This window comes from Vidua macroura, chromosome 9 (assembly GCF_024509145.1).
Source record: "Vidua macroura isolate BioBank_ID:100142 chromosome 9, ASM2450914v1, whole genome shotgun sequence".
NCBI lineage: Eukaryota > Metazoa > Chordata > Aves > Passeriformes > Viduidae > Vidua > Vidua macroura.
In genome coordinates, this window is record NC_071579.1 from 23,922,294 (window position 1) to 23,943,837 (window position 21,544).

The window sequence follows — 21,544 nt, forward strand, 5'->3', positions numbered from 1 at the left end:
TCTGTGGAATTGCTGAGGATGGAAAAATCCTCAGGATCTGCCCTTTCTCTGAGAAGACATCTGAGCTGGGAGGTGTTTTTCTTTCCATCCAGTCAGCACGGCTGCTTGGAAATTTCCTATGCCGGCTCTGGCTGTGATGTTTTCATAACACAACGAGCAGTCTGGCAAAGCCCTGGAAAACTATTAGCCAATTAGTGACTTACATCTTTCCTGCAATTCTACCTCATTAGCCCTTATTAAAAATAAATAAATTAAATAATAATAAAAATGAGCCAGGCCCTGGAGCACCTTGCAGAGTCCTCTCAGTTCCTTGCTGTTTCCCCATCGCTCTCCTCTCGCCTGGGGACGCCAGTGCAGTGAACACTGGCCCACAGAGCCCATGGCTCATCCCTTGGGTACCACGTGGCTGCTGCTGGTCCAGGTGATGTCTCTAAGGGGCTGCATCCCTCCAGTGCTGCGGGCAGGACAGCAGGGAGCACCCCAAGGTGCTGCAACCTGGGGTGAGCTCCTTGCTGGGTATGATACATGCCTGAGTGAGCCCTCAGGGTCCATTTGGGTGCTCCCAACTTCCGTGCACCATGATCAGGGACTTTTCTGCCCAGTTGGGTGCTCCCTGCCTGCTGGTGGAGGGGCCTCTGGTGCGGGTGATGGAGGGAATGCTGACTCAGCAGCTGAAAAGGCTTACTCGGCCCTGTGAAAAATGCTGATGCAGCATTAAAAAAAAAATGGTTGACTCAGGAGGTTGGAAAAATGTTGCTCATTAGTCTGCAAAAAGGTCGACTCATGGGGCTGCAAAAACACTGAGCCACACACAGCCACAGCCACTGCCCCTAGATTTCTGAGGATGCTAGGGTGGCATCCCATCTGACTGCCAAGTTTAAGGGGCACTACAGCCCCCCAGGTCTGCCCTCCTGCCATCACCTATGTTTGTAATGAAAGAGGATCAGCAATACCCCCAAACTCACTGATTTTTCAGTGGTTCCAATGCCTGGTGCTCATGAAGGAATTGGGAAAGCAAACAGTGATTTCCCAAACACCTGCAAAATGGAGGTGAGTGGATGCAGCTGAGCCATGTCTTTCCTAAATCTGCTCAAGTGGTGCATCCCCTCCTCTCCCCCCAGCACCAACACTGGCATCACCAAACGTGGTTTTCCCTGCTGGCAGAGGAAGCAGTGAGCCATGCAGGAACACTGCTGATGGCTCCTGCTCCCTCGGAAGACGCTGTGAAAGGAACGCAGGGAAGGCTCCATTAAAGAGCGCACGTGTGCTACGTGTAGTCCTCCCTCCTCCCAGCCCCAGGAGGGGCTTTCTCTCCAGCCTAGAGGAAATCAGACCTCTGCAAGTCTTTTTTTTAAAGCTTCTGTTAAAGATGATGCCCATGGCCTCGGCTGGGAGACAGACACAGCTACACCAAGGCAGCCCAACCACGCTGCAGTTTGGAATTTATTAGAAACAGCTGTCAGTACATCCTTCTAAAACATTACATGTCAATGTGCTTTATTGCAATTTTTTTTTTTATTGCATTTTTTTTTTTGATCTAGAGCAAGTAGGCCCAGGATGCTTAGTGTCTGGGATTTAAAAGCCCAACCATCTAGTAAAAGAAAGTACAGCAAAATTGTAACACACCCGGTGACAAGTACAGTGTTGCATTACTGAGCTAGAAACTACAGGATGACTTGTCAGAAAACACTAACATACACTTGGTTTCCTTATGAAGCAGTTTGTTTCTTTTCTTTAAAAGTTAAACTACATGAATTCCTTTTTTTTTTTTCTTTTCTTCCCCCCACCCCCCCCCCCCCAACTACACCATAAACGACAGAAGAACAGATTTTACACAAATAACAAACAAGAGTACCAAAGTTACATGCTGGAATTCATCTGGAAAACAAAATAATTCAATAGCTTCTGGAGAAGCAGGTTCTTAACAGATGCAGTTTCCCTTAAAGAAAAAAGAAGTCAAAGAAAAGCAGAAACATTGATGCAAAGGTTGTACAAAGGAGTGTGCTGTTATTTCAGCCCTCGACACAAGATCAAACACCCACTCATGCTTTACATTGAACCACACCTTGTACAAAGAGTCCACTCACAAAGGGACACGCACCAACACCACCCATTGCACATCAGCTCTGGACAGGGGGCACTGAGGGGCCACTGGAACGTGCAAACAATCACTGCATCTCACAGGAGAGCAAGAGGGGTTTCTTTTGCTAAGCCTTTGCTTGGGACACGGTTGAATGCTTTGTCCCAGAGTAAATAACACCCCAAATCAACTCTGTTTACAAATATAGTAGCAACCCCCAAGAGGAAATCCAGAGTTCAGCATTTCAGAAGCACATATGCAAGATGAACACAATAAACTCCTTTTCATTTGACAAAAAACCAACCCAATTCTGCCTAAACACGTGGCAGAATGTGCTAACAGTGAGTTTTGTTTTATTTTTAAGGGGCAGTGCCACTTACAGCTAATGCATATAAATGTGTACGTGAATATATTTTACATATATCTATATACATACAGTACATATACACACACACACACGCGCACACACACACGGATGATGCAGACCATTACAATCCCATGGTGCAATAAACAGCCAGATATACAAAATTAACAGGTTTTCATCAAACAGATCTTTGCTGGATGTAGAAGTCACTCACAAAAACAAAACAGATTCAAACCCCGACCCAGCTGACTGACCGTGAGCCCCCCCCCAGCCAACAGAGACCTGGGGGCAGCTCGGGGCTGGCCCCAGCATCCTACAAGCCCCTGCTGGGGGGTGACAGTCACCCTTAGAGATCTTTTCTTTTGTCTTTGGATGCAGTAACTTTCCCCAAATGATCCCGAGCCTCTTGCTACAAGCACTTGGAGAGTGCATGGGAACGGCGCTGCTGGACACAGGGGGAATGTCCCTCCCCTCATTTGCCAATGCCAATCTCACAGAAGCAATCCCAAGGGAAGGTGGTGGAGGGGGCATCAAATTAAAGCTGCTTTCTCTAATACAGGTTGATCAACGAAGCAGGTTTTTTTCTGTCAAAAAGGGCCCGTCTCACTTTTTTTTTCCTCGTCTCTGAAGCGCATATTACATTTTTCAAAGGCAAACTTTAGAACAAATGGTGAGTCTAGTCATAAAATAAAGTGAGTCTATGCCAATAGCAATTTAAAAAATGCAAATTCTGCATTAATTGTATGGAGCCAGTCCCAAAGACCAGCACTTCAAGCACTGTCATCATGTAAACAGTTAACAAGCTAAAGCTCCCAATCTGCCCCTTTGAACAAACAGGAAGGAACCGAAAAGATTTCAAGAGAGATTTTTTTATTCCCCCATTCGGTGGAAAGTATTTCTGCCCACAGAATGCAAGATTCACAAAAATGTTGGCCAAACTTCACGTAACCCCGTCCAAAGCTGCTGCTCACGCAGGGCTGAACTGGCCCAGCCTCCTGAGGAACAGGCCAGTGCTTCTTTGGGCTGGTCCTTCCCTTCTCCCAGCTGCTCGTGTGCCAAGGGAAACAAGGGGATCAGCAGTGCAAGTTCCCTTCCCATACAGAAAGGGCAGCAGCTCCTCAAGGACTTGTACCAATTCCCTAAACCTCTCCTGCATGTGCATTTAAGGAGAGTAAAACTGGTTATTCCAGAGGGAAGGGTCTGCTCTGGCATCTCCTCTTATTCTGTGATTCCAGGCAGAGGTTTCTGCTTCATGGTCTGTCTCCTGCTTCATCAAACTACGACCAGAGGGATGCTTTAGGGTGCTGATCCTTCCTCTCCACTAAAACTATTTGCTTTGAATGCTGAATTTGAGCAAGCCTGACCCCCTCCCCTCACAGCATTTTTGTTCTTCGGGAATGTTATTTTAATTCTGCTATTGCAAAAGCAGAGATTGCAAACCAACTATAAGGAAACTACACATAAGGAAACTTGATTTTAAACATGGTCTAAACAATACAACCCAAAACCCATCACAGTGCTTTGTTAAACTGCATTTTGAACCTGTCTCTTACCCCTCCTGATCCACAAGCAGTACCTGTTTCATGTCTGCACAATGCAGCAAGCATACAAGACTCACTAACATTTCAGATTTTTATTCCCTGCTAGTGTAACAAAAAATAAACAGACATTCAAAAACAGAAGCGAGATTGTTCAAGTACCAAATAAGGGGCTTTTCCAAACTTAAATTGTGACACTCCTATAGCAATTCTGCTGTTTTAAACAACCACAGCATTCAGTTACAGACATGGTGCCACCTCAGCCTGCAGAGACCTCAGGATTTGGGGCAACCAAGACCCTCATCCTTCTCCTGTCCTCCCCAAAACAGCACTAAGTGTCAACATTCGTTTCCACAGTCCCATCACAGTTGCCTGGCTTTGTGAGGGAAACTTTGATTTTTGCCCTGCTGTTACTAGAGTTCAGCTGTGATTAAATGCAAGTTTTTTCCTGGGAATGGCATTTGGTTGTGGAAGTCTTGCTAACACTAGTGTCAGCAAGAAAAGAATCAGGCCCATCACATTAAATGGAAAACTTCTTGAACATCTGCCACCTCAAGCGAGATGAGTGTGGAAAGAGCATTTTTGGCATAAGACAAAGGGCTATTCTGGATATAACTCTAGATTGCAACTACCAGTGGTGCAAAGCAGCAACTCATTTCACTGCTGATGAGAATGAAATAAAAACCCAAAGACAACCCCCAAAACTAGAGCACTCCAGTATCAGAAGGTGGACAATTGCACATTACTGCTTCACACACTAGTGAAGCATCTGTTGGGACATTCTTCTTATTTCTAGGTTGGTTCTTCCCATGCTCAGATTACTTGTAATCAACAAACAAACTAGTGGGAAAAGATTTTTAACTTACTAACTTCAAAAACATGGCACTCGTGGCTGATACAATGGGGCCAATGGCAACTGTGGAAGCAGACCTGATTTCCATCCATACCAACACAAAATACTGAAACACCCCTAATTCCCTGCAAATATACTTCAAAACAGATAGAAGAAACTGTGCATATTCGAGTTTCAACATCCCCTCCCCCCGCCCCCATTTAACACTGTGCAAAAGTTATTTATTTAACTCTACATATACATTTAATACAATATGGGTCAGTGAGATCAATGTTCCTTTAACTGCAGCCTGGTACCAGATGGCTGCTACGACAGTGAGGCTACTTCCCCCTTTCCTCCTGATGTTCTGACTCTTAAAATTAAAACCTTCTCACATCTTACTGTTTTAAAAGAACTTGAGTTTCTTTGTTTTGCCTCTTTGTTCACATTTCCTGTATTTGTTTCAGGTTTAACAGCTGCTTTTCATCCTGGGGTGTAATCCTGTACCTCACAGGCCCATTTCTGATTTCTCAGTCATGCAAGTGAAGAGCAGCTCCTGGAAGCTGTGGGTTCTCTCACAGGTCTAATGCTGCTGAGCAAACAGAATTAGGCCAAGTACAATGAGAGGTGCAGGACCAAGCCCTTGCCCCATAGATCACACCAGCTACACGTGTCACTTGATTTTATAACAATTTTCATTTTCTCTGTGAGTGCAGAATAGTTGCAGGAAGAATCTGTGCAATAGCACGTGCGAGTCAATGGGGAACCGTGGCAGCAGCTGGGACTTCAGGTGCCTAAATCACACACAGGGAGAGACAGTGGCAAAACAGCCTCAGGGGACTGCTAAGAATAATGGAGCCAGTACAAGGAATGCAGGCTTGGTCTGCCCATAGCCCTGCTCTGAAAGTTTGGGTAAAACATAACTTCAAAGAACACTTCAGGATGGCTTATTGGCTCTGGCTCCATCATTCACAGCAAATACATCACCGGTGATCAGCAAAAAGAGCTCGGGGAGCAAAGGGCCAAGAGTCCCAACTCACTCACACCATGATAAAGCCAAGCTACCTTCACAGATGCTAATGGAATTACACTGTATTTACCTTGGCAGAGCCAGGGCTGGAGCCTGGACCAGACCTCACAGGATCAATCAGATTCCACTACAGGGAGACTTCAGACAGCCCTGCTCTGCTATCCTGCTGCTGTCAGGACTGCGAGGGTGTGCCAGGATTTATGAGCCTGGAAGTAGATCTGTTCCTGTTTAAAACAAATCTGAGCCCTACCTGAAATTGGGGCAGACGTGAAACACTTTGGCCAGGTTAGCTCTCTTACAAAAGCAGGGATCAGAAATACAGGTCTCATCAACCTCAAATGTCAGTAAGAGAGAGCAGAGAGATCACAAGGGCAGGGAAAAATCAGACACTCCTCTCACACAGGTTCTTCTACAGGCATGAGGCACCTGGCTATCATTTGTGCCTTTGAACTGATTTCTTTCATTGAGCATTTGGTCTCAGCCCAGCATCAAGGGAATGCTAGATACCCGAGAGGTGTGAGAATGGCAGCTGTACAGCTACTAGATTAGAACTGCAAATTAGCCAAGAAAAAATTCCATGTCCACAGACCACTGAGGAAACCATTCAAGATTTCCACTAACAGCAAAGTCTATGTCTCATTTTTCCTTTTTTCCTGGGGAAGTAGAAGGGACACACAAACAGATATGGTTAATTTTGACATAGCAGCTTATGTGAATTTTATTCTTCTCTCACACAGTTTTGAGTTTTGGTTAAGCTTTGTAGGGCATAATTTAAATAAGAAAAGTGGCATCTACAGAATTCCTTGCCTGAAGATTGCACTCTGGCCAATTAGGAAGTATCTGGGATGCGTCAGGGTCATTAGTACAAAGTAAAAAATGTCATGGCATGCCAGGCAACCAGACTACCCTTCCTGCAATGGCTGTCAGTGCTCCAGCCTTGTCACTTCCCTACTTGCAATTCAAGACATTCGGTGAAATAATACTTCTAGTGTAAACAATATACATCAACAAGCCTGGCACTACTGCCCAGGCACTACAGAAAAAAGCCATTTGAACAGGAAATCAGCCCCAGGGTCAGAAACAGGTCTCCAGCATTCTCAGACCTGCATGACTGTCTGCTTCCTGTCCTGCACAATGGGTGCATTGCAAGGGAAACGCTTCCAGTAATGGGAACAAAAGTAACTTTCAAGGTTGCACACTGAACAATTACTTTGCCAGTTGTGCTTTGATGCCAAGTGGTTCAGTTTGCCAAACTTAGCTCTTTTTCATTTTAGAAGCTTAAGGAATGGAAATAAGCTGCTTTGTACACTTTCCAGGGAGGGGATTTATTTGATGATTGCTGCAGTTGATGAAGCCCAGGACTACCCGCTCGAGTATTTGACAGCAGCCCTTGCCAAAGGATGGTACCAGACATCCAGTAACTGAGGAGTATGGCTCTCATCCCTTCCTGTGTTTTGCATCATGTCTAAAATAACTACAAGGGAATTTAGATTATACCAGAGTAAAATCTTGCTTGGCTGCAGTGGTGTGAGAGTTCAGAAGCCAGCTCGCAAAGAACAAATCAGAGGAGATCTAGGATTAGCATGCTCACTTACAACCGGGAGTAACTATACCCCACCAAAGAACTGGGTACAACAAGCCATCCAGGAGCATTTGATTACACTGACCTCTTCTGTACCAAAATCAAGTGTTACAAGAGTCTGTCACTGTTCAGCAAGAGACCTACAGCAGGTCAGTGCAAGCTTCATTCTGGTTTACATTCTGAAGCACAGTATCATTAAAACTCTGGAAAAAGAATCCCAAGCTGAGGAACAGGAGGGAGAGGGAGTGAAGAAAGAGGAGAGTGAGCAATTACATCAGATCAGACAAATTTACTGTTTTGAAGCCAGACAATGTTTCATTTTTCCTTTTATTTGTTTCAAGTTTTGGTGCAGAAAGTATGTGCGGATGCTAATGCAACCTCCCCTGCAAGTGCTTGATGTAGCAACGAACGAAGTTTTGGCATGTTCAGTTTGGTTATGTTTCCTTTAAGCGAAGACCTGTAGTGCCATTGAAACCAAAACTTTGTTACTGTTGGCATAAAAATAAAGCAACTTTCCTTTAACAAGCATTTTTCCATTTAAATAAAAACCTGAAGCTTTCCCATAATTCCTTTGGTCTTCTCTCACCAAATTCCACGCTACCTCAAGACAAGCCCTCTTTTGGAAGTCCGGCTGAATTGCAGTGAAGCTGCTAAAATTAGCAGAGAAGAATTGCTGTGGCAGAGTTTCCCCCTAGTTTGTTGGGAGTTTAAGACTGAAAGACATTACCAGTGCCTCAGGTAGAGGCTTCAAATTGTGTCTACTAGAACAAGAGAAAAAAAAATCCAATTAGAAGTTCCACTGAAGGTGCCTGGCAAAAAATCATCTCCATAAAATGATGCTCTGCTTCCAGTATTTTCGTATGCGTTGCGTTGAGTTTAGTTTATTCCCCTCATAAGGAAACAAAAGTATCGGTGTAAAAGCACAGCTGAGCTTTTAAGGTAGCACCAGGACACCTACACCCAAGTTGTCGTCTTGTTGCTGCTAGGCCTCTTTTTGATTCACATTCACAGAATCACTTCTTGTGCAAAACAAGCAGTCTAAGGAGAAAGAATGCCCTCCGAGTTCTAATAAAAATCGTAGAAAAGAATCCAAGATAAGCCAGCGCTTTCCTCCTCCCCAAAATTTACCTGCAGAGAGAGGGGGGCATCTGTGCGTAGACAGGATATGCAAGCCTGACATTTAGGGAATCATTGTGTTGGACAAGGGATGTCTGCTGGTAATGAAGAACCAAATCCTTAAGTGTGCTGTACAGGTTGTATGGTTCTGCAAACCCATAACCTCTTGGAGTGCTGTAGATCACACAGTGTTTCACCTCTCCATCAGCTCTGCAAGGAAAGGAAAGAGGAGAGTTTAACATAAAAGGACAAACCCAAAGTGACACTCTATTAACAATTAACTAATGCAGCATCTCCTCCAGTCACTGGATTACATAATGGAAGACCCAGCAGATGCAAGTGGAGGAGATTAATATAGTCTGTGAAGAAACAGGGCTTCAGGGCATGTGATTAAACACTCTTGCATAATAATCCACATAAGAGGGCTCTTCCATCCCAGCAGTACAATTCCCCACTGCATTGTTCTCCAAATGGTCCTTGGGAAAAAAGTCAAAAGCTGAACCAGGAAGACAAGCACCCGAAGTCAGCAATGACTTTGTGCTCAACTCACCTAGAAACCTTTCCACTAAGCAAAGAAACCAAAACCCACAAATTATCAGGACCTACAAAGTATTCCATGAAACACAGTGGCTAAACTTCAATGTGCATTTTTTTTAATGTTAAGCATGGGACAGGTTCAAGCTGATTCATTATCTGAAGCCATAGCGACCGAGTCTCTAACTTGGCAAAGCAGCTGCTGGAGCACAGCAATTCCAGTGGCTAGAAAAATTTATCTGCCAGAGAGATCAGGTATTATGTAATCCTTGTACTGGAGCCTGTTACAATCCCAGTCACATGTAGGAACAGGTTACTTTGTGCCACCCCTTTTCGAGCCTGTAGCATGATCCCAACCAAACAAATGCATCTGATGAACTCAACACTTGAGTGACTGCAATGAACAGAACAATGAACACAGCAGGTACTACAGTCTTCAGTTACCTTGAGGTGCTAAACCTTCATATATTCATTTCTCAGACTTGTGCTCAGAAGCAATTAACCTCACGTGAAATAAATCAGTGAAAGCCATTTTGGACTCCAGGACAAGCTTGAAGGATTTTTAGATAATGGAGTTGTAGTATTTCTGACCTTCATTACACCAGCATAAAATGAAGTGAAATACAAGAAATCAATGCAAGGCTGTGTGAATGTCATCACAACTACTGCTCACAAATAATCCTCTGAAGCATCACCATTACCTTACACATACAAGAAAAAGATCTAGAGTTGGGCATGTCTGAAAATGAGAACAGAGGATTTACCTTTACAGCCCTGCTCTACTTCTTCCCATGTGTCCCTCAGCAGGGAAGAATATGTGAGAATTAGGCCCTAACTTAGGCCCTTACTACAGAGTTTCAAGTCAGGATACTTCAGAATTTTGTACTGTCTACTGTGGGAACTGCAGAGGCTGCAGGACTACAGTTATTGCACATTCAAAGCACATTTTTGTTACAAAGCTTTTACCGTGCTGGTCCTCCTGCAAACATGAAACACATTCCAATGGGTAGGCCTAAGCTAGGCCTGGCTTTTGTTCTCCAAAATAAAGAGCTTTGGTAGAGATTTATGATTTGAGTAGTTAGAACAAAAAGGAAAACAGACTTACACCACAGAACAAGCATAACATCCTTTCTTGCTACTCTCGCGAATTAAAAATGCTCCGTCAGGTTTCCCACAGAGCAAGTCTTCCGCTTGGACACGGTTGAGATCCCCAACAAACCAAGTTTTCTCATCGTGATGTGGCAGGTTTTCATCTTCTTCGTTCACAAAGTATGTGCTGAGAGGATACATTTGTTAACCACTGATCAGTAAAGGAGTTAATAAGCAGAGTTATTTTCACAGAAATCATAAAAAGAAATACCGGGATTGCTCAAATTGGAAGGTCAGGCTCCTAACGAACATATATATTAAAGGCTTCCACTTAGATCTTAATTTTAATCCTACATGTTTCAGCAGAGTTGCTGCCTCACATGACATCACATGACTCCAGTCCTTTATTGAGAAACTGGTGTTTTTTGTTACCAACCCCACAAGAGAAACACTTACTAATGGAACACTTCTCAATAAAATCTTATGTATAGTGACACTTACTCATCAATATTTTCATTTTTGATCCCCAGCCAGTCATTTATTCGCTTCTGTCTCACCCCCTTGTGATTGAGCCATCTGCCAGAAGAAGAGAAGATTAATAGATCAGAGCACGTGTATGGGTTTTCTTAGTGAGCAAGCTGAAGCTCAGACACAGAAGAAACAGTCTGTGTCCAGCCCAGGGACATTAGGAGCTGGATAAGGGTGGTGAAATCAAGTGTGGGTATAAGCAACATCTGAGACACCTAACAGAAAAAAAGTACTACCATCTGTTGTATTAGCAGCCACAAGTTTTGTTTATAACTAATTTTTCTTAAATTCTTTATTTACAGTAGTTGCAGATTGTGCACCTAGTTGTGGCTGGCTCTTTAAATAATGAAGTCATGAATAGGCCAACCAGTTCTCAGACATCCCCTGCCAGACTGTAGCACCTGAACATCCACAGAACATTGGTTATGAAAAGAAAATTAAGCTATCATTATCCTGATGGAAACAGCCATTAATCAGATTCATCAGAGACATTATTCTGAGGTATGGGTCAGGCTTACTTACACAAGATACTGATCTCTGATTTTGCGGAGCTGAATTAGGTCAGGCTTGATACTGTTCATTTTCTTATCAGTCTCCCTGTTGTCCAGAGCTTGTTTCTTCAAGTCTTGTTCCAGGCGCATTTTACTGTCATGGATCTCACCCAGGCGTGATTTTAATTTTTCGTAGTTCATCATTATCCTGCAAATGAGTATGAGAGAAGAGGTGAAACCAGCCCAGAAGGACTGAACCTACTGGTAGCACTTACAGAAGAGTATCCCAGAACTACCATAACAGCAACTCCTCCCTTTGACCACCTCAGCCTTATATGAAAATTACTGTATGAGTGACAGGAGAGACCTCTTGCCAGAGGGCCTGCACCCTTCAGTTTGCCTTAATATATCTCCTTCTGGCAGAGATGCAGGAAGAAATTCTCTGTAGGAAGGTAAGCTAGAACAGATTCCTCCTTCACTGCCAAATTCAGTGTTTGTTATATCAATTATGTGAGCCCACCACAGGTATCAGCAATAGCAAGATTTTAAATGCAAACTTTAATTACTATCAAGGGCTACCATGAAGTAACGCTGCCTGTCTCTTCATTCAAGATCAGTCTGCAGGTTTTGTGTGACTCAGGAAAATTACATCTTTTGCTTGTTAATTGTCTTTACTCAGAATGAAGCACCCCAAGTGCATAGTGAGATTGTTACAGGTAACTGTTTCTGCTCCAAAAATCTCCTTAAGGTGGTTCATAAAGCACTACATCAAGTGAGGCATTATACCTGGCCTTTCTTCAAAGGCACAGATCCAGCTTTTTCTGCTAATACCCTCTTGGAAAGGCAGTTTCAAACAACACACTCACTGAATTTGTTAGATGACAGCTACTAAACATTGATCTTCTCTGAAAGTGACTAAAACTACGGACAATGAGATTTACCAGTTTATGTATATTCCACAGTTTGCAAGTACAGCGTTCTCTGAATTATATTCTGAGCAAATCTAAATAGAAATGGGATAAGCAAATTAAATCATTATTTCCTGTTCTTTCCTGGTCCTCATCACAGTATCTTGATTTACTGAAGTTAAGAGAGGATAATCCAGAGATTTCCCAGCTCTGCAATTCCTTGAGAGAAGAGAGCTTTACTGAAGGCTGACATACCTCGAGGGAAGGTCTCAGAAAACAATGAGCTTACAAAGTGGTTTATATGATGCTGTAATGGCAGTGTCAGTGTGGACACCACTTTTTCCAGGTAAGCAAACATAACCTGAGAGCTCACCGCTCAATTTCTTTGTCGTTGCCCTCCCTGCGGAATCGCTCGATGTATTCTTTGCTGTATCGCTCTTGTGAGTGGCACTGCTCCTCAAATATCTTAATTGTTTCATTAAATGCTTCGATTGCAGTTCTCTTCATCTGAATTTCCTGTGTAAGGAATGAGTCCTTCATCATTTGTTCATAATACAGATGGCAATGCAAGACTCGATTACGTTCCCTAAACTGAGAAGATGACATTTTTTCCCGCACTAAGTTAAAATAGGATGAATCAGCTTTAAATTCAGTCAAATGTCTGAGTAGGGTCAGGAAAGAACTGGGCAGACCTACTTACTCCCTGTAAGTCTACCCTCCTCCCCTACACAATGATCTCTATTAGGCTGCAAACCCCTCAAACATTTTAGTCATATTTTCCATCTTAGTTTGCAGGAAGACTGCCAGCAAACCTCCTCCCCATATATGAACTATCTTATTTTACAAGAAGCAGTCCAAACACCGTATTCACACTTCCTTAATGCATAATATCTGGTAACTGACTTGCACAAGATTTCACAAAAAACCTGGACAAACCCCTCTATAACTCTCACTGCAGCATGTGGCAGCTGGAAATACTCAGCAGCCAAGGAAGAAACTGCAGTGTAAAGCTTCTAAGTATTGGCCTTCTCCACAGCTTTACCTTACGGTAAAAAGTTCAGCTCCTCTTTCTTCCTTGTCCCACACCATACCTCTAGGACTATCAGCAACAAACTATATTCCCTGTTTCCATCAAATATGAAACTTCCTTGCTGTATTCCACAATTTACTAAGATTTTTCCTTATATTGCCTTTATTAGCCTTAAAAGGTTAAAATAATTTTCTTTGCTTTTTAAACAACAATAAACACACTCTATAAAGAGCCAAAGCACACCAACCTGGGATGTTCTGGTATATTCTTCATACAATTTGTCATACTCTTTGCTCTTTTCCTGATACTGAGCATGGTATTCTTGAAGCTTTTTACCTACTGCATCTATATTATCTTCTTTCACCAACTGATCCTGCACATACAAAGAGCTGTTAAGTCTTCAAGCAAAGCAGCTTTTCCTTAAGAGTATTCATTTGTCCACTTATGCATATTTGCATTTTACAGATATTAGCATCATGTTTTATAATCCAGTTTCTAGAGAGCACTGTGTCTAAATCTGCCTCCCTTTGTGCAACATGTTCCACAGTTTACAGACACAAGGAACTGGAACTATGGGACACCAAAAGCCATGCCAAAATCCTAAACTTCCAAAAACACACCACACCTTGCTCAGGATTGCTATCCCCAGTTCAAGAAAGAAGGAAGCAAATTGCTTAGACTCTTCAGTTTAAGATCAGAGTTGTTTTTTTTTTTTTTTTTTTCTTTTCTAAAAAGTTTTGCAGTTCTTTTTCCTTAATGCAAAAATGTGTTTTGGGCTACTGAATAAAAGTTTAAAAAATGTACTTGAAAAATTTAGATGACTATGCACAGAGTTAGCAGCTGCACAGCTCATATGGGTAGCACTCGCTACAGCAGCGCTCAGTGGGTTCACAAGGGTCCATTGAGAAATTAAAAAGTTTCTCAGAGGTTCAATTCTGCTGCCTGTCAGAGTTTAAATTCTCTGCTGGGCTCAGATGGAGACTAGAAACCTGATAAAATGTAGCAGCTTGGATGGTTAGACAATTTGGAAGATGCAAGTGAGGCCAAATATGAAAATTCACCTTTTTTTTCCCCCGTTTTCAAAAAAACCAACCAAACAAAACAAACAAAAACACACACACAAAAAAAACCCCAACCAAATCATGCTATTCATAGAGAAACCCCAAAATGATACACACATCTGCTTTTTTTTGTTCTTGTCTGCACTAAAAGCCATTGGGGTCTGATGAAGCTCTTACCTGCTGGTACCGGGACACGGGATACATCAACTTCACATCGAGCTTGGGGTTGTACTGAGCAAGGGACTCGTTGCGGTAGTGGTTAATGAGCTCCACAACGGAATTAAATGTCAGTGGATCAGAAAAGCCGTATTTTCCATCCCGATGATAGATCTTTATCAGTTTGTTGTTGCCACCCTTCCTGTAAAGCACAGTCATTCAGAGGTTTTACTGCGTCCCTCCCATCCCTCAGCAGCTTGAAGGCTGATGACACCAGTGAAACTCCTTGGCCAGTGGCTCCCACACTGCACACCTTCACAGTGATTCTTTACACAGCAGTAGTATTAAGTAGTTTAAGAGTCAATACACACAGAATTATCATCAGATTATTTGAACAGGAGCAAAGCCCAAAGTAAATCTCTTCCTATGTGTTCATTCTGGAGCCAGCTTATGGTATTTAAGTCCTAGCTTTGCCAGAAGTTTTCCAAGGGAAAAGGAGAATGCTGAAGGCTGAATAAAGGAGCTGTAAGAAAACCCAAACCCATAATTTCCTGCAATTCAGGGTCACTAATAGTATACAACAGAATACAGATTTATAAAATGATTAATGAATCTTTATGAGTTATGGGTGGTAATACAGGATACACGAATTTACAAAATCCTCTGAGGATTACAAGATGGTTGTAAACGTAGTTATCCAGATTTATACATTCTAGTTGTTTCCCCAAATATAGTGCTTATTCCTTCCTTTTGTTCCAACAACAGACTGTTTAGACACTGTTCTGTCCTTCTCCTGCACTTACAATTTTGCCTCCTAAAGACGAAAATTCAGTAGAATTCCGTAAAATAACCAAATCATGCCAAACAGCACACAGGCTGTGAATCTGGAGGCAGAAGTTAAAGCAGAATTTTAACTACACCCTTGGGATCAAACCTACCACTAAGGCAATGGAATTTCAAGGCAGGATCAAGTACCTGCCATATCACAGTAACTCCCAAGGGTGTGCTACAAAGGCTGTGGCTTCTGTGCCTCACCTGCTTGTCCCTAACAATCAACCTTGGGAGCCTGTCAGAGGCAAGTGGCTGGGCAGGCTGGGCAAGGCACCAGAGGCAGTCACATGAGGTTTCTGCCTAACTGCAGCAGACAGGGCTGGGGCAGCTCTGGGAAACCTGCCACGTGCAGACATGAAGAAAAGAACATCATTCCAAATCAATATTCCCTAAATTTTAGATCAGAAAGCACAAGATATTCTTTTTACCAATACATTGTTCAGTTCTCCAGAGCTGCACATTGATGAGGTATTCAACACTCTCCCATTAATCAAAGGCCTGGTTTACAAACACCTTTTACCTTAGCAATTCTGAAACCATGAAGCACTCCTGAGCAGCTCTCCTCCCTGAGTCCCATCTCATCTACACAGAGATCCTCAGGGTAGTACTGAGTGGGGGACAGAACTCAATGCACAGAGCAGAACTGACTGTCAGACCTGGCTCTTTATTTGCTCGTTCTGTGATGTGCAGAACTGGGAACATCTCTCAGCTTGGGCCACATGAGCTTTACACAGCCAGGGCTGTCACTGGAATGGCAACAGCTCTTCAGGGTTTTGCTGAGGGGACCACAAGTGCTCAGTGCTCACCGCAGTGTCAGAGTGTAGTCTCCCTGCATCTTGGTCGATGCGTCGCGCACCAGGAATGTTCCATCTGGCATGTCTCGTAATTTGTCATTGACTTCTTCCCTGGAGAATGGAAAGGGAGGCAAAATTAGAAGTGCTAAGGACATGACCAGCTTTGCCACAGGTGAAACGTCTGACCCAGCAACACCAATGTCTGCAGAGTTCAATCTCCTGTCACGCTCAGGCTCTCCAGTTTTTTAGGCCACCTAAAGCAAGCCTCAACTTGTGCAGCTGTACTAAAGAAAAGTAGCTGCAGTCAACTGCCACTTAGGAAGGAGTCTCTGTTTAAACAACAGTAGCAGCTGTGACTCAGTTCACAACCTTTCCCTTTAATCTGCTCAGGTTTTAAAGTCCACACTAGAGCAGGTGCCCTTTGAGAAGCCAGTCCTGACCTCTTAAGACCTGGTCTCTAGAATCACAGCTCAAAGGTGCCTAGAGTTTAGCACAGTTTTAGTCTCAAGAGGCTCATTATTGGCTTAACTCTGATCTTATTTACAGCCCTTTTAAACCACTACAACCTTGCTAGCTTCAGTGCAACTTTTCCTTATTTACAACTGAGGCAGAAGGATACTCAGTCCAGAGCTTTAAGCTAAACCAAGAAATCTTTTAGTGAAAGTGAGTACCTGTAGGCATTAAGAAAATTATTTCAGCTGAAGAGATACGCATCTTACTTATGAGCATTTCACCCAGATTATGTATCTCACTTTATAACAGCTCCCTCAAAGGTTTTGGAAGCCCTAAGCACTTTTTAATACAATCATTTGGAAATGAAAGTTTCTCAAGTAGCCTCAACATTTTTTAGGTGCTGTAGGAAGCCTAGCTGAATCTTACAAAGAAAAATAAACAGCAGGTTTTTTGTTCAAATACTAAGGAACAAAAGTATTCAAAAGAACAACAAAAGAATAGCCTGAGCTTTGATTTAGCTACCTGAAAACTATTTTGTTAGTAAAACGGACTCCTACTGAGTATCACATGCTCATATCCATTTACTCCTCTCAGACCATTTTACAGATTGGACCCAGTTAAGTCCTTTTTGAATGGCCAGATAATGACCTACAGGTTTGGGCCTGCAAGTTGCACCCTGGAGCTCATGACAGAATTTTCAGCACAAGTTCTTGACTGAAGAACATTGCTCCTGCCCTGCTAGCCTGATGAAGCCTGTAGCTGCTGGCTGCCAAACCAGTGTCATAAACAATTCCATCTTTACATAAGCATGTATCAAGTTTAAATCTAATAAAGCCACGCCAATGCGATTTGCAGTGCATTAGCTCCTGCCATCATGGGCACTGGTAATTGAGGGACAAATCCACAGTCAATAAACTGATACCAGTATTGAGCAGTATTAAACAAACTGTGCCTAGTGGGGTTTGTGATCAGGTTTTTCCACTCTGCTTCAGCTTAAAATTAACAGAAAAATATCTCTGCCAAGGCTCTTCAAAAGCAAGATCTATGAGGGTTTGCCTTATAAAAAAGATAAGGGTGGTACAATAAAGATATGAAAACTTTATTTCCCCTCTCAGAACGTCAGTGAGCTCATGTGGCAAACACACTCTTCGTGCCTCTATCTGCCAAAGTGCTTCAAAGTATTATGTGCACAAGTTTGAACAATTCCTGATCACACTCCCAGCACACTCGCCTGTCCTCTTACAGCTCCAAATTCTAGACTCTTCAAAAGTGCCTTAAGAGGGTAAGAGATGACTGAACATTTCAGTTCTTTTATGTAATTAAGTATATAAAAACAGGCCTTTCATTTTCTGAACCTAGCCCAAGCAATCTATTTTCTCAAGTACATAGGAAAGGGTTTTCTTAAGAGGCAAAACTTAATTTGTTTGGTATGTGTCTCTATCATCTGCTCAGCATAGCTGGATGATGGTTAGCATTTGTAAGAGCTATTTTTCATATCACCATGTAATAGAAATTAATATAGCTGAAATTTTAAACAAACATTAAAGAAACCAAAAAAAAAGAATGCAACTCCTTTTATCCTGAAATATTATTTTATACTGAAATTTTGCTGAACTGCATGCATTCCAGTATTGCATACTTACAACACTTTATTAAACATCAGATTCAGAAGCATTTATCTTCTTTTTAAAACTGTATATGTGGGCAAATTTAGAAACTCAAAAATTACTGTCACCAAGACTGGCAACATCTGCACTAGAAGAACAACAAATTAAATATCCTGAATCCAGCTGAATACTTTCACTTAGGTGCTTTGCCAAGCATAGTCCTAAAGTATTCCTTTCCAGTGTAATGCTGCCTGAAACAGGCATGTTCTTTTTGTCTTGAATTCTAGCTGGCTTATCCTACTTTTGACAATATATATTAATACATTTTAATTAATAAATTCTAACAATATTGCTTACCTTGAGATGTCTCCCCAGTACCACTCTGCTTCCTGCAGAGAGAAACTGGAATTGTCCTTTATTCCATTTGTATTTACTGGAGTCATTGGTTTGGGGGGCTTTGGAGGAAGAGCTGAAAAAGCAAAACAGATTAACAGACGGTAAACAGGAGAAAATAATCACTAAACTGTCAATGAAATACTACAGAAAAAAAAAAAAAAAAACCAAGAGAAAATGTGCATCTTGAACTCAGCTTTCAAGCTCTCTCAAACCAAATGGAACTTGTAATCTTAAAGGAAGTCTGAAGTCAACTGTTCCACTGTGATCTGAGATTTTTTAGTATCAAACGTTGAGGGAGGGGAAAAGTAAGGAGTATGAGGAAATGTGAGTTTTTGTTAAAAGAAGACTGGTGCAGGCACGACTACAAGGGCAGGTGCCGCCTAAAGCTCCAAACAAATGACAAAGGTGTATTGTGTTTGAAAGCCACAGCCTGGAGAGCACTGGGCACCACTATGGAAAACTCCAGTTGCTCAGGCATCAGCAGCTCTGAAGCCAGCCCACAAGAGCAAACAGGTGAACTCTTCAGAGGGAAAAACACTGCTGGAGAGCAGTGGTGGCTGGGCAGGGCTGTCTCTGTCACAGACTCAAGGTTCATGCTTTACACTGGGTTTGTCATTTAGGCTCCTGTTTGGAACAAAAGCTGTGACTCCTTGAGTAGTACAGGACATGAGGTGATAAGGGAAGAGGACAGGGGACAATAGATAACACTTAGAGTGCCTGCACTGCCTTGCTGAAGTGCAAGCTGAAGTGTTTACCAAAGGAAAGGGGATGCTACAGATGCCCAACAGGCAGGCAGAACTGCACACCTGCAGGGCTGGTGCACACCTGCCCAGAATTCCCCTATCCTGAATTCATGGCAAATATGAATGGCTTTTACTTCCATTCTCAAAATAGGTTACACAGTGTAAGGGCATACAAGATACCAAAGCTGTTTCTGTTTGGCCAGTTTTTGCTCAAACAACTTTATCATAAACCTGACTGTAAGCCCTGAATCAGTAATTCAGCAGCCACAGGCACATTCACGTACTGGTAGAAACTGGTCTGTGAGCAGAAATGTATTATACATTTTCTTTCTTATTTTCTTTGGGAAAGGTGTCTTTTGCAAAGACTGGATACTTCATCAGGAACACTGCCACCAAAAATAAGCATTTTTTAGGCATTTCATGAGAGTGTTTTACAGAGGGACAGGTCACATTCGCATTCAGAGTAAGAAAGCAGCTACACGCATTGATTTGCTAGCATGCTTCTAAGTCAGACCCTGAACATCTGCTCCCAGCCCTGTGCCCTCGCCATCAGATTACACAAGCACCAGAGAGCAGGCCTGACACAGTGACAACAGCCATCTTTTAGATGCACAATCCTCATGTACACACAGAAACACAAATAAAGGCAGCAGAAAGAAGATTTTGATCTCCAGCTTCAGCACGAAATGGCTTAGCACTGAGAGGTGTGCTACTTGGCACCATGCAGCTGCTCACCTCCGAGCCACACCTCCCACATTAAAGAAGAGAAAACAGGCTTCCAACTGCAGTTCCAAATACCATTTCATGCCGAATATCCAACACAGTAACTTCACTGTTCTCTGACAAACCAGTAGATGCTTTAATTGAGCCAATCTAAACTAAATCTGAACCTTGACCCAGACGTTTGCACCCTGGGGTTGCTGACCAAACACCTGATTCAGATAGCAGCATTCATTCTGTGGGACCGAGCATTAAACTGTAGCATACAGGTTCTTTTTATGGGGTGAGCTGGGAACTTTCAGGTGTGCACACATCTAGTGAGGCAATAACAGGTCTTGTTGTAAAAGGAAGGTGAAAGCCTTCAGATTCAGTGAAGTACCTTCCTGGTTAGGAAGCTTCAGTTATTTCTAGCTTAACTACTACAGTTGTTTGTGTAGTGCACAAGTATTTGCACAAAGCACCATTGAGAGTAAGACATGGCTCCAACCCTACATTGCTTGAAGCTCCCTGCCCCATCCAGGGTCAGAGGAACACATATCCAGGCTAAGCCTGTGGGATCAATTGCATTCACTGGGCTGTTCCATCTCCCCCTTTCAAAGTTCCTGAATTAAGAAATGTCATCAGGTCCTCCCTGCTCCCAACATCACATCTGGGACAGGACAGCTACAGCAGTTCTGAGTCTCATCAGTGTCACAGTAAATCTGAGGTCAAAAAACCTGTAGATTCGCTTCAGAATCTTTTGTAGGCTCTGAGTCATCAAAAACACACATAAAAAACACACAAAAGCGCAGAGAGTTCCTAGAAAACTGCACCAGTTCAATTATTTCAAAGGGACCTCCAAATTAAGGCCTGGACATATCAACAACTTCAAGGTATTTTACAGTGTAAAAAGCCTGTTTTACACTGGTAGTAGGGGCTTGCCAGAAGGGGTTTTCAAGTGTTCTCTAAGACACTTAAATACTTCTCTATCCCTCCTTGTAAGATTAAGTCTTGCTCCTTTATACACTGTGGGATTATCTGGCAGTTTTGTTAGGGCTCACTCCAAAGCACTGGGTACAGAAAAGCAAAGAAAGACCAGAAAGGTAAGGAATGGGAGCTTGGATTCAGAGCACTAGACATTACACCAAGTGTCCCTACTACAGGTGGGAGTTTCTCCTTTCCCTAAATAGGCAGATATCAGTTCTTACTATCGGGACGTTGCCTACAGAATTTCATTCTTCATGAGAAAACTGGAAGGAAATTCTTTCAGGGAAAAGAATAAGGCTTGGACCGGTTCCTGTAAAACCTGACTCATGGAAGCCAGTCCTTTACACAATAGACTTTTGAAAAATGCTTTTTAATAGCTTGCACATTTCAAAAATACAAAACTATTTGCAAGGGTGGATCCTGTTTCCAGAGAGCTATGTATCTAACTCTTTACTTTCAATGCTTCGAGCTCTTTGAGTCATAATAGATTTTCCCCTGTACTGGATACAGAACCAGGCCCTTGCTCTTGCTTTACCCTACAGGCCAACATGCCCATCCATTTCAGCATTTCTTGGCTACCCTCTCAGCCCAGAGACTTTAGTCTGTACAAACAAAGAACACTCACAAAGGTAGTTTAAAAACCTCACAGCCCAGCCCCTGTGATAACAAAGGGGAATATTTTGTAATGGCATGGC

At 42.6% G+C, this 21,544-nt stretch overlaps 1 protein-coding gene across 2 annotated transcripts in view; it reads right to left on the reverse strand.

Moving 5' to 3' along the window:
- Positions 1-1,425: 1,425 nt before the first annotated feature.
- Positions 1,426-21,544, reverse strand: part of PIK3R3 (phosphoinositide-3-kinase regulatory subunit 3) — a 78,419-nt gene continuing 58,300 nt past the window's right edge. For both annotated transcript variants that reach the window (XM_053984708.1, XM_053984709.1), the window contains 9 exons: positions 18,382-18,493; positions 15,977-16,075; positions 14,361-14,541; positions 13,370-13,495; positions 12,466-12,608; positions 11,216-11,392; positions 10,667-10,741; positions 10,182-10,352; positions 1,426-8,752 (listed from right to left, as the gene is read on the reverse strand). In XM_053984708.1, the coding sequence (XP_053840683.1) occupies positions 8,551-8,752; positions 10,182-10,352; positions 10,667-10,741; positions 11,216-11,392; positions 12,466-12,608; positions 13,370-13,495; positions 14,361-14,541; positions 15,977-16,075; positions 18,382-18,493 (1,286 nt within the window). In that variant the 3' untranslated portion in view covers positions 1,426-8,550. The remainder of the gene's footprint in view (positions 8,753-10,181; positions 10,353-10,666; positions 10,742-11,215; positions 11,393-12,465; positions 12,609-13,369; positions 13,496-14,360; positions 14,542-15,976; positions 16,076-18,381; positions 18,494-21,544) is intronic.